Source organism: Leopardus geoffroyi, chromosome E3 (assembly GCF_018350155.1).
Source record: "Leopardus geoffroyi isolate Oge1 chromosome E3, O.geoffroyi_Oge1_pat1.0, whole genome shotgun sequence".
In the NCBI taxonomy this organism is placed as follows: Eukaryota; Metazoa; Chordata; class Mammalia; order Carnivora; family Felidae; genus Leopardus; species Leopardus geoffroyi.
Window position 1 is genome coordinate 17,894,306 of NC_059340.1, and position 12,473 is coordinate 17,906,778.

At 54.9% G+C, this 12,473-nt stretch overlaps 1 protein-coding gene across 3 annotated transcripts; it reads left to right on the forward strand.

Moving 5' to 3' along the window:
* The first annotated feature begins 2,207 nt into the window (after window positions 1-2,207).
* Window positions 2,208-10,937, forward strand: PRSS36 (serine protease 36). 3 transcript variants are annotated; one of them, XM_045460967.1, is made up of 15 exons: window positions 2,208-2,244; window positions 2,539-2,574; window positions 2,794-2,829; window positions 3,320-3,482; window positions 3,924-4,204; window positions 5,550-5,716; window positions 7,152-7,401; window positions 7,510-7,639; window positions 7,965-8,221; window positions 8,317-8,480; window positions 8,894-9,131; window positions 9,248-9,389; window positions 9,680-9,945; window positions 10,025-10,146; window positions 10,415-10,937. In XM_045460967.1, the coding sequence occupies exons 1-15, from the start codon at window positions 2,208-2,210 to the stop codon at window positions 10,694-10,696; spliced, it is 2,571 nt and encodes an 856-aa protein (XP_045316923.1). In that variant the 3' UTR covers window positions 10,697-10,937. The 3 variants fall into 3 exon arrangements, with proteins under 3 accessions (XP_045316923.1, XP_045316924.1, XP_045316925.1); XM_045460968.1 differs by having other exon boundaries at window positions 8,317-8,465; XM_045460969.1 differs by lacking the exon at window positions 10,025-10,146 and having other exon boundaries at window positions 9,680-9,758.
* The last annotated feature ends 1,536 nt before the right edge of the window (window positions 10,938-12,473 follow it).

Sequence of the window (12,473 nt, forward strand, 5' to 3'; positions counted from 1 at the left end):
ACCTGATCTTATTTTCCCCTGCTCTTGTTGCGCTGGGATTGTACCTCCCAATAAAGCACAAGCATGTAGGGTTTGCCCAGACCTCTATTTACTAGGGAAACTGGACTAATAGAGTCATCATTAGCTTATATTCTTGGTAACAAAATAGATATACAGGTTTCCCCTGCTTTTCAAAAGTTTACGTTATGACACTTTGCTTTTTTTCCTAATGTTTTTTAAATTTATTTTTGAGAGAGAGAGAGAGAGAGAGCACGCACGCACAAGAGAGAGAGAAAGTGCAAGCCGGGGAGGGGCAGAGAGAGAGAGGGGTCAGAGGATCCCAAATGGGCTTTGTGCTGACGCAGCAAGCCCGATGCAGGTCTCCAACTCATGACACGTGAGATCATGAACGCTCAAACGACTGAGCCACCCAGGCGCCCACCACTTTGCTTTTAGGAAAGACCTACGTTAGTACCTGTTTTCACTAACAACAACAAAAAAAAAAATCCAGAAGGGATTTTCACTTTTTCCAAAAAAAGGCGAAAAGTGACAATGGTGCTCAGAGTTTGTTTGTTTTGCAGTCAACTGTCATGGAGATCTCCTTCCCTGGGAACTAGACTCAGCATCCCAGCATCAAGCCATCATAGCTTTGGACTATGTGAGCGTCTGTGCTTGATCTCAATTTATATTGTGCATTTGTTAGCAAGATATGACCTAAGGTATGAGAAAAGCCTAAAAGATGAGTCCCCAGCCAGGGGAGCATGTGACTCTTGGTCTCAGGGCTATGGGTTCAAGCCCCACATTTGGGTGTAGAGATTACCTAAAAATAAATTTTTCAAAAAAAGGAAGAAAGGAAGGAAGGGAGGGAGGGAGGAAGGAAAAGAGGTTGATTTTTGGATCTGGGAATGCTAAAAAATTTTTTTTCATATAAATTAATAGTAACTGCTTCTTTATGCCTTTTCCGCTTCCAAAAGTTTTCATAGAAATGCTCTACTTCCAGATAGCAGGGAAAACCTGTGTGTGGCTATTCAACTCTTCATTTCCATTCTCCTCCACCCTTCTCCATTCTGATCTGTTCCCCCAGAGTGACCTTTATGGGCCACATCATGGCCTCCCTGTCACTCTGGCTTCTGGGAGGTTTCAGAGATGGGAGGAGCTGGCAGGTGATGGGAGGGTAGGAGGAAAGCGAGATGGTGACTTTTATTTCTCAGCTCCCTCCCTGCATGAGCCACAGGTTGATAAAGGTCACATTTCTCCATTGAAGGAGCTCCCACTGAGCTCTCTCCTCCAGGCTCTCCATTTCCAGCTCCAGGATGTGTTCCTTCTCTTGGCCTCTCCAGGAAGGGCTCTCCACTCTTGCTAGCCCCAGCATGCTTCACCCATCCCTTGCTGGTTTCCCTTATCCCTGCCTAGACCTCTGTAAATAGTTCCTTAATTAAACTCTCCTTGATTCCTTTGAGGCACCATATGTTTCTTAGGCGGATTGCCATCGAAATACACTGAAGAGTTGAGTGACTTTCCCAAAGTCACACAAAGAGTAAGTGACAACACTTGAGAGCACTCTAACACAGAAAAGGGTGACGTCCTTTTGGCTGTGCCAGCCTGCCCAGGCCCCTCCCAGAATCCTTGGCCCTGCGCAACTTGACGGAATCTGTGATCCTTTTGTTGGGATGGGATTGAATTCCCTAGGGCTCCCTTCCCAGACCTGGCCAGCAACTCCAGTAACCAGAGCTGTGTGAGAAGAAAAGGCCAAGCCACTGGGGTAAGCCGCACCCCGAATAGAGGTGAGGTCTCTGGTGAGTCACGCCACTGAGGGGCCACCTGCTCCATCCCAAGGGCTTGGGCTAACCTACAGCCCGCCTCACCAAGGACCCAGAATATCAGCCTCACAGCACCTAGCTGTCCTCATCTTCCACCTTTGCCCACAGGGTTCTCCACTCCTCCACCCCCCACCCAAGTGTCCTGGAGCTAGGACATCTGCTTCCCACCCCCACCTTGGGCCTCCAGAGATATGAGATGCTCACAGGGCTCTGGGTGGGGCCTCTAGGCTCCCTGCTTCCCCTTTCCAGCCCTAGATCCTCTCAGATTGCCAGAGATGGGCTCCAGCCAGGGAGGGTGGGGCGGCTCCTGGGACCATCAGGAGTCACAGGCTGCCTAGGCAGTGACAGAGCTGTGGCTGGGAGCAGACCTTCGCCCATCTCCGTGCCTCCAGCTGACTCAAATGTGCCATGTCCCAGCACCTGCTCCTTCCATTTGTGATCCTTGGTAACTCAGGGGATAAGAGATGGCTGCAGGGGACCTGGGCCTTAGTATCTGGGAAGCTGGAAAGCAGAACGCCTGTGTTCTGTGTGGGTAGTGGGGTGTCAGAGGAGGAAAGAGAGGAAGACATCAGGAAGAATGAGGGAGTGAGGTGTCAGAAGGGAGAAGAATAGCCTACCAGAGGGGAAAGGGGCCTGGATGCCAGGGGAGATGGCGTAGCTTTAAAGCTTGGGGGCAGGGAGGCAGGGAGGGCTCATCAAATTATAGGTCTCCAGCCTCTTCCTGCTTCCCTCTTTCCAGCCATCAGCCCCATCCCAGGAGCTCTCCAGGACTCAGGTAAGGCAGTTGGACTGGGGGGTGGGGGGTGGGGGGTGTATCACATGGGAGGCAGAAAAGATGGGAGGGGTAGCATGGGTGCTCCAAGGGGATGCTGAAAGAACAGAGAACTGGGGAAAGGGAGAGAGGCAGGGGAGGGAGAACAGGAAGATGGGGACTGGGAAGTGTCAGGGACTGGAAGTCACCAGTACCTTCCTCTCTTTACCCTCCAACTCCCAGCTCTCAGTCCTACCCAAGAAGAACCTGAAGATCTAGGTAAGGAAGAGTGGGGGTTCCTCAGATCTTAAAGAAGGTTAAGCCTGGCTAGGCAGTGAGGAAGGTGGAAGTCCTGGGGCACGTGGGTGGCTCAGTCGGTTGAGGGTCCCACTTTGGCTCAGGTCATGATCTCTGGTTGGTGACTTAGAGCCCCTGAGTTAGAGCCCAGTGTCAGGCTCTGGGCTAACAGCTCAGAGCCTGGAGCCTGCTTCAGATTCTCTCTCTCTCTCTCTCTCTCTCTCTCTCTCTGCCTCTGCCCCACTCATGCTCTGTCTCTCTCTCTCTCTCTCTCTCTCTCTCTCTCTGTCCTCTCTCCCTCTCTCTGTCAAAAATAAATAAACATAAAAAAAAAAAAGTGCCTAAGTCCTCTTTGTTCTTTGTTCAGAGGTGCAAACTGAAGCCGCGCGGGAGACAGGGCTTTGTCTTGAGTTACCTGGGCCTCGTGCCTAGGGACCAGGCAGGCTATGACCTCCATGGTACCCCATTGCAGACTGCGGCCGCCCTGAGCCCTCTACCCGAATCATGGGGGGCTCAGAAGCGCAGCCAGGCAGCTGGCCGTGGCAGGTGAGCCTGCATCAGAGGGGGGGCCACATCTGCGGGGGCTCCCTCATCGCCCCTTCCTGGGTGCTCTCCGCTGCTCACTGCTTCGTGACGTGAGTATTCGCCACGTCCAAACCCTCTTCAAAAGTCAAGCCAGCCCCGCAGCTTGATCCCATGCACTCACCGCCAACTTGGAACCGAGCTGCGCCAGTCTCCCTGCCCAACCTCGAAGTTCTCTTCGAGGGTATCCTTGTTCTGAATACGGTGGACACCACCTGCAGACTCGACCCACCGCTCCACCAAACATCCGGGTCTGAATTCCGTCTTTCCAATGTCCCCCAATCAATCATCCCCAAATCGCATCCACTCCTCCCCTTTTTGGGAATCTATCTCAAACTGAATGGCCCTAGCCCCTAATCTGGATCCCACTCTGCCCCTCCTGGGTTGCTCCTGATCCCACCTTCTCCCTTGCTCTGAGCGAGATCCCACCCCCACGAGAGTCTGTCCCCACCTTGGGGTCAACCTAACCTCCTCCTGCCTGGGCCTCCGCGCAGGAACGGGACCTTGGAGCCCGCGACCGAGTGGTCGGTACTGCTGGGCGTGCACTCCCAGGACGGGCCTCTGGACAGCGCGCACGCCCGCGCAGTGGCCGCCATCCTTGTGCCGGACAACTACAGCAGCGTGGAACTGGGCGCAGACCTGGCCCTCCTGCGCCTGGCCTCGCCCGCCCGGCTGGGCCCCGCCGTGCGGCCGATCTGCCTGCCGCGAGCCTCGCACCGCTTCGCTCATGGCACGGCCTGCTGGGCCACTGGCTGGGGGGACATCCAGGAAGCGGGTGAGTGAGGTGAAGGGTCCCGGGAAGCAGGTTACCGGAGAGGTGGAGCCTACTGAGCGGTCCTTGGGGGAAGACCTCGGGGCGAGTCCTAAAAGCTGGGCCCTGGGTGGGTGGGCCCTCAGGGCGGGGGCTCAGGAGGCGGGGCCCACCGAGTGGGGCCTTGGGTGGGGTCCTGGAGCGCAGATTTCTGCCACGCCGCAGGTAAATGCTGTGCAATTGTCCATCTATCCTCCTCCCCAAGGGCTCTCAAACTAAGACTACTGACTCATCCACCCCGATTCCCTCCTCACCTTTCCTTCCAGGTTTTTGTTGTTGTTGTTGTTGTTGTTGTTGTTTCCTTTCCTGGATATGGGATCTGAATAGGGTTCCCATCCTAGCTCAGCTATTTCAGACAAACCACTTCATCCAACCCATTTCCTCCTCTGAAAATTAAGGAAAAATAGTGCCCAGTTCGTGGGGTTGTTGGGTTAAGGATTAAATGAGAAAATCCATGTAAAGTTTATAACACAATACCTAACAGCAGTTATTAATGTACTTCAGATATTTTTGCCCTAGGTGATGGTGCACTAAAGCACAGCACCTGGCATATCCTAAGCGTTCAGCAATGTCAGCTTCTGCCCTCCATTCCCCTGTCCCTCTTCCTCCCATCCTCCCCTCCCCTCCCTTCACTCATCTCTCTACTTTCCCACCTCCTGTCTTCTCCCTACTTGCACTCATTCATTTGTTCAGTTCATCTTTCCTTCATTCAACAGGTATTTCTTGAACACCTCCTTGTGGCAGTCACCAGTGAGGAGCCTGGGCCAATCATCCAGGCCCAAAGGTGTACCTTCTGAACTAGGGCAGTTGCAGTGACAATTCCAAGAAGTCACAAATGAGAGGTTTTCAGGACTTGGGAACTGATTGGGGAGAGGAAGCTGAGACAGGGGTCACAGCTGACAACCCAGCTTCCGTGCTTGGCAGCTTGGTACAGGACCACACCTTAGTCTACATGGCACCTTTGTTGAAAAGCGTGCCCTCTCAAGATTGACACAGCCCATGTCAGGGCTCAGATCTTAGTGATTTTAGCCCGCACAGGCCTCGTTTATTGTCTGGATACTGCTCTCACTGCACATCCATCCATGGAGGCTCTCACTAGGTGCTTGATAGGGCCATTCCTGAGATGAGGATATAGGAAGAACAGAGAGGAGCAGGAGGTGACAATGACTAGTTTTGAGCGTAGCAGGCCAGGGTGCCATGGGGTATCTAAATAGATGTCCAGGAGGCAGCTGAAGGGCATTAAGCCGAGCTGGGGCACAGAGGACTTCCTATCTGCCTCACCGCATTTGCTCTCTGGTTCGACCTGCAGACCCCCTGCCTCTCCCGTGGGCGCTACAAGAAGTGGAGCTCAGGTTGCTGGGAGAGGCCGCCTGTCAGTGTCTCTATAGCCGGCCTGGCCCGTTCAACCTCACTTTCCAGCTATTGCCAGGGATGCTGTGTGCTGGCTACCCGGAGGGCCGCAGAGACACTTGCCAGGTGAGGGGAGGCCCCTGCATCTGCCTCACAGGGCCAGGCAGAGCCCTAACCAATAGGAAGCATGAGGAATAGACAAATATCTCTCTCAATGTCTCTGAGCCTCATCTGCAAGAAGAGGGCAAGATTGCCAATGGATAGGATTGATGAGAAGATTATAAATGGACAGGACTTGGGGCTCAACAAGAGGGCACTGTTACTTATGGCAGCACGGTGCGGAGGTTACCTGCCAAGACTCCAGAGTGAGTCAGCCCGGTTGGAAGTCCAGCACCACCACTTACTAGCTGTGTGACCTTGGCTAAGTTATTTAACCTCCATATGTTCAGACTTTCTCATCTGGAAGATGGAGATGATACTTGATGGGTGGCTTCACCCTACTTCATAGGGTGGCTATGATGATTATAAGAATTTGTATATGTAAAAGCACTTAGGACAGTGCCTGGTCTTTAATAAGAGTTCAAATAAGCATTAGCTATTATTATTATCCCCCATCCCAGTCCATAGCACAGCACCTATTACTTAGTAGGTTCATTTTAAAAAATGAATTAATTCCTCACAGATGAGAATTTTCCAGATATCTTGCTGAAAACAAAACATGGTATATTTTAACCATTTCCCCCAGTAACTTTCCTCCAATGGCACACATTTTTGAGGGCACTCAAGCGTGAATGGTGGTGATGGGAATTCAAGCTAGATAGTCTTCAGCGTCCCTCCCAATTACGAGGTTCCAAGACCTACGGACATAATCCCCTGCCTTCTTGGACAGGATTGCAAACAATTCAAATTCCTCTAAACCAAGCACTGTCCATTAGAACCTCCTACAATGTTCTATACCTGTGATGTCCAGTATGATAGCCACTAGCCACATTGGCTATTGAACATTTGAGATGTGGCTAGTGTAACTGAAAAATTGAATATTTAATTTAATTATTTTTTAATTTTTAAAAGTTTATTTTGAGAGACAGAGTGGGGGGGCGGGCAGAGAGAGGGAGAGAGAGAATCTCAAGCAGGCAGGCTCCACACTGCCAGCACAGAGCCAGATGCAGGGCTCAAACTCATGAACCATGAGATCATGACCTGAGCCAAAACCAAGAGTTGGTCCCTTAACCGACTGAGTCACCCAGGCACCCCTATTTGAGCCATTTATTGAACAAGAGTCAGTTGGCTCTGAATGAGACCTGAAGGCCTCTCTAACGTGGCCTTTAATGCATTAGCTTGCTGCCTTTGGCTTTAGCTGCTCATCAGCCTTTCTGCCTTAGAAAGCTTTCTTCTGTTTAGAGTTGCAGGGAATGCAGAGGACAAGTACAACCAGGGCCAGTTTCCAGAAGGTAGCTCTATGTTTGGCAACAAGAAGAGGTTTAGAATCTTTGTGAGGTGGCCTAGTATAAGCTGGTGGGTCCCTGGGCTGATCCCCTGACACTGAATTATCTACCATCAGGGAGACTCTGGGGGCCCCCTGGTCTGTGAGGAAGGCGGCCAATGGTTCCAGGCAGGAATCACCAGCTTTGGCTTTGGCTGTGGACGGAGGAACCGCCCTGGAGTCTTCACTGCTGTGGCCCCCTATGAGGCATGGATACGGGAACAGGTGATGGGCTCAGAACCTGGGCCTGCCTTTCCCACCCAGTCCTGGGAGCCCCAGCCAGGTCCCTGGGAGCCCACGGATGAGAACTGCACCATTGCCCTGCCAGGTAAGGGAGAAGGACCCCTAGATGTCACCTGGACATGGAAGATTTGAGTTGGGGTGGAAACTGCTGGTGGCCTGGGAGGCCCCCTGACCCAAGTCTCTCACCCCTCAGAGTGCGGGAAGGCACCAAGGCCAGGGACCTGGCCCTGGGAGGCGCGGGTGATGGTGCCAGGATCCAGACCCTGCCATGGGGCGCTGGTGTCTGAAAGCTGGGTCTTGGCACCTGCCAGCTGCTTTCTGGAGTGAGTGAAAACGCAGTCTTAGATTTTTTCCCCTCCCCCCCCCCCCATCGGCCTGAGACACTATCGACCTGTCCCCAGCCCTTCCCCTGGGTAGGGTAGGAGTAGGGGTGGAAGGGCACATCAGTCTGGAGTGCGGGGTTTCACAGGCAGGTGTAGGATCCAGCTTGCAAAGCGGGATCCTAGTCTACTGGGGCGAGTACGGGGTAGTATACATTCTATCAAGGATGCCGGGTTCTCTGGAAATCCAGAGTCCAAGCCAGACATGTGTGGGTTTGAGCCGAGTGCGCAGGATGTGGCCCACGTCCCAGTTTCCCCCAACCCGCAGCCCCATCAACTCAGACCTCCTGCCCCGAGACCTAGACAACTGGCGCGTGCTACTGCCCTCGCGTCCGCGCGCAGAGCTGGTGGCACGCTTCGTGCCGCACGAGAATGCCTCATGGGACGACACCTCGGATCTGGCGCTGCTGCAGCTGCAAACGCCGGTGAACCTGAGCACCGCCTCGCGGCCAGTGTGCCTACCTCACCCAGAACACTATTTCCTGCCCAGGAGCCGCTGCCGCCTGGCGCGCTGGGGCCGCGGGGGTGAGCGCCCCACCAGGGCTGGCGCCCCACGCAGGGCTGGGCGGAGCCGGGCCGGACTCCTCTGCAGCGCAGGCTCCCTTTCTTTTCTCTTCCAGAACCTGAGCCCGGACCCAGCACACTGCTTGAGGCAGAGCTGTTGGGCGCCTGGTGGTGTCACTGCCTGTATGGCCGCCAGGGGGAGTCAGTGCCGCCGCCAGGAGACCCTCCACACGCGCTCTGCCCCGCCTACCAGGAAGAGGAGGAGGCGGGCCGCTGCTGGGTGAGCGACGGGGGCGGGGCCCGCGGGTCTTAATGCGAGTGGTTGCCAGGGCAGGGTCTGAGAGGAACTAGGAATGAGGCCGAGCACTCTGCGGGCAGGGACGGGATTAAGGCGGGGCCTCTCGCTGGGGGCGGAGCCTAGCCCTGGAGGACTTTGGGGAGGGGCCTGAGACGGGCCCTGGGCGATGTCTGACCTTCTTGCTACCCCTAGATTTAAAGAGAATCTTAAAGTGAGGGCTGACTTCTTACACAGATTACTATTGGAGCCTGGCTTGGAGGAGGTGGGACTTGTTTTGTCTGAGTACGAGAGAGAGAGAGAGAGAGAGAGAGAGAGAGAGAGAGAGAGAGAGGAGTACAGGAAAGCCCCAGGACCTTTGATAGCCTCTCATCAACTTGCACATGCTCTTGCTGCAGAACTACTCTCATTGGAGCCTTCTGTGCCAGGAAGAGGGGACCTGGTTCCTGGCTGGAATCAGCGACTTCTCCAGTGGCTGCCTACGTCCCAGAGCCTTCTACCCCCTGCAGACCCATGGCCCATGGATCAGCCATGTGACTCGGGGAGCCTACCTGGAAGACCAGCTGACTTGGGACTGGGGCCCTGAGGGGGAGGAGACTGAGACGCAGGCTTGTCCCCCTCACACAGAACATGGTGGTGAGGGCTTAGGGCTTAGAGGGCTTTGGGGCTCCTGCGTGTGCTAAGATCCATGGCAGACCCTTCAGGGGTCAGCTGTGGAGCCTTCACTTAGGTGGTCACCTCCTCTCCCCTAGCCTGTGGCCTGCGGCCAGAGCCAGCTGTGATGGGTATCCTGTGGCCCTGGCTGGCAGAAGTGCATGTGGCTGGAAATCAAGTCTGCACTGGGATCCTAGTGGCCCCAGGCTGGGTCGTGGCAGCCACTCACTGTGTCCTCAGGTGGGTCTCACCCATCTCTTGGGCAAGAGGGAAGAAATGGAAAGATGGGCAAAAGGACTTTTTTTTTTTTTCAAAAGGACTTTTAAAATAGTGGGATATAATCCCTTTAGGGCTCTTACAGTACAGGGAACCACTACAAGTGTTTTGAGATAGAAGAGAAATTTGGAAAGAGGAATAATGAAGGAGCTAGTGGAATGACCTTGGAGTTCATTCTGCCCTGTCCTCTGGATTGGGCAGGACTTTATAGCAATTCGGGGAGCAGGAGGTCACATTGGGCTTTGTTCCAACAGGCCGGGCTTTACAACAGTGCCTTATATTGAAGTGTACCTGGGCCGGGCAGGGGCTAGCCCCCTCCCACAGGGCCACCAGGTATCCCGGTTGGTCATCAGCATCCGTCTGCCCCGACACCTGGGACTTAGGCCCCCCCTTGCCCTCCTGGAGCTGAGCTCCCGGGTGGAACCTTCGCCATCAGCCTTGCCCATCTGCCTTCACCCAGGGGGTATCCCCCTGGGGGCCAGCTGTTGGGTGCTAGGCTGGAAGGACCCCCGAGACCGAGGTGAGAGAGCCCAGGGTCCTGGGTGTGAGAGGTGACTGAAGGCCAGAATCCCTGTGACAACCCTCTCTCCTCTCTCTAGTTCCTGTGGCTGCAGCTGTCTCCATCTTGACGCCACGACTCTGTCACTGTCTCTATCAAGGCATTCTGCCTCCTGGGACTCTCTGCGTTCTGTATTCAGAGGGTCAAGAGGATAGGTGTGAGGTAAAGGGGCCTGGGCGTCCTGGTCCAGGGAGGGGAGAGGCAGTGCTGGGCAGCTGGACCCTAGAGAGAGAGCAGGGTTGGAATTCTTGAGTGCTGGGCCCCAAATGGGAAGAAGTGTGCTTCCTAGCTGGACCTCGGAGAGAGACCAGGGGCCTGGATGCCTAAGGATGTAGAGAAGTAGTGCTTTGTGGTTGGACTCTAAGGAGAAGGTGCGGTGAATCAGAAGGAAGGGTAAGAGACCCTTTTGGGCTTGGCCCTGACACTACAGGTGACCTCAGCACCTCCGCTCCTGTGCCAGACCGAGGGAGGCTCCTGGGTCCTCATGGGCATGGCTGTTCGAGGGAGCCGGGAGCTATTTGCTGCCATTGGCCCTGAAGAAGCCTGGATCTCCCAGACAGTAGGGGAGGCCCATTTCCTGCCTCCCAATGGCTACCCCCACTGGCCCCCTGAAGGCAGCGACCTCTGCCCCCCCGACCTGGCCAGGGCCTCAGGCTCCCCTCAGGCTGCTCTGCTCCTGCTGCTACTATTGCTCCCCCTGATCCAGGGCTGAGGGGGCCTGGGTCCCTTGGCCACCTCTCCTTCTCCTCCTCCACCCCCTCCAGCCCTCCACTTCCCGCCCTGTAGGGCTGGAATGTGGCCTAACCGGCTTTGTTCCCTAGCCGGAACCTCCAGAGGGCCCCACCCACCCGGACTGCAGCGGCTTCGGATTATTGGGCCTCTGTGCCTGGCTATTTTGGGCACGGGAATCCTTGGGGGCAGTGGGAAGCGGCCAATAAAGGTGTAAACACAGACACGTGGCCTTGTGGCATTGCTGGGGGAAGGCTGAGGGGCTGGGGGAAGCCCAAGGGATAGGGCCCATCCCTTCTGGGTCTCTGTGAGTCAGGCCTTGGGCTCCCAGGAAATGTGTCCCTGATAACGTGGCAGCTGTCCTTCATTCCTGCCCCAGGGCGGGGGAGGTTGGGTGGCAGCTGGGTGTGTGTCACCTCCCCAGTGGAATCAGCATCCCTAGCACCTGACAGACACTTCAGCCCTAGCTCAGACCCTACTTCCCTTCTCTCTCTGCCCCCTGCCATCCTCCACCCCTCCCAGACTGAGGGTGAGCATTAGAGGAAGAGTCCGGGAGTCTGGGAGTGCAGAGGGTCTGTCTGCCTTATCCTATATCTACAGACAGCTACCCCTCCTAAACACACCCTGATGAATGCCCCAGAGTGTATACTTCCAGTGCCCCCAGTACACACACATGACACTTATGTGGGACCCTTCGAGGGTCCACTTTCATATCCTGCCCAGTGCCTCCAGAGTTTGGGCACCAGCATGTGTCCTTGTATGTACATCCCACTACCTCACCCACCGTTTACTAGTGCACCTCCCTGCATGAATTCAACCACATTCCCTGCTAACTACTAAGTCATGGGGTCTGGGGTCTGATAGATAAGTCCATGAAGTGCTCCCAGTGTAGTGGGGAACACCCTGGCTGGGCATCAGGAATAGGTCATGGAAAAGGTTGGTGTTTGAGTACAGAAAAAGGGCAAATGGAGACCCGGGGAAGGGGAAATGCTAGGGTGGAAGCCGGCTGATAAGGGTGGCAGAGGGGTCACCTCAGGGGCTGGTGTCACCATCTATAGGTAGAGTGGGCAGAGGATGGGGGAGGGGAAGCAGGGAGTTCCTGGGAGATTGTGGAGAGGGGCAGAGGTTCTTAAAGGGACAGGCTTATCATTAGCTGCCAGATCCCAAAGAGAATGTTCCCCTGAATCTCCACAAGGACATACATCCCCACCTGTGTCCCATACCCAGTCACCCATATGCCATTCCCCATACACATTTAATACACCCATCCTCTCCCCAAACCCACCACAGCGTCCAATTTGCTCCCTCTTCCCTGGCTTAGACTCCCTCCGAGTTAGCCAGTTAGCTTCTAGCCCCTCACCCACTCCAGGAATTCCTTGCCCTCCAGGAGGGGCCCCAAAGTTTTGGCTGGGAGGTCCCCAGTCTTATGGAAATTAGGTGGGGAAGTGGGGTCTGTTTTTCTGAGGCTTGAAGCCAACACACATGCCCAGTTGTCCACAGACTTATACACTGATTTAGGATGAACCTGACCCCAACCCGGTCACATGCGCTTTCTTCTCCTGGACCTGTGCCACCTGCACCCTCCACCTGAGACTTTCCCTGGACCACTCTCCTCCCATATTTGCCTTAACACTCTTTCATAGCTCCTCTGGCCTCAGTTGTAACAGCACCTTCTTGAGGAACCCTGCTTTATGCCAGCCTACGTCAGGCTCCTGCGAACAGGCCCCCAGAGCACCCGTTCTTCTTTATCAGAGGGCCTA

Bases quoted from the DNA above. Each gene is read 5' to 3' on its own strand.
- PRSS36 (XM_045460967.1), top strand. From the start codon at position 2,208: ATGTCCCAGCACCTGCTCCTTCCATTTGTGATCCTTG. The intron at 2,245-2,538 runs GTAACTCAGGGG...CCCTCTTTCCAG, and splicing joins CCTTCCATTTGTGATCCTTG to CCATCAGCCCCATCCCAGGA. The intron at 3,483-3,923 runs GTGAGTATTCGC...GCCTCCGCGCAG, and splicing joins GCTGCTCACTGCTTCGTGAC to GAACGGGACCTTGGAGCCCG.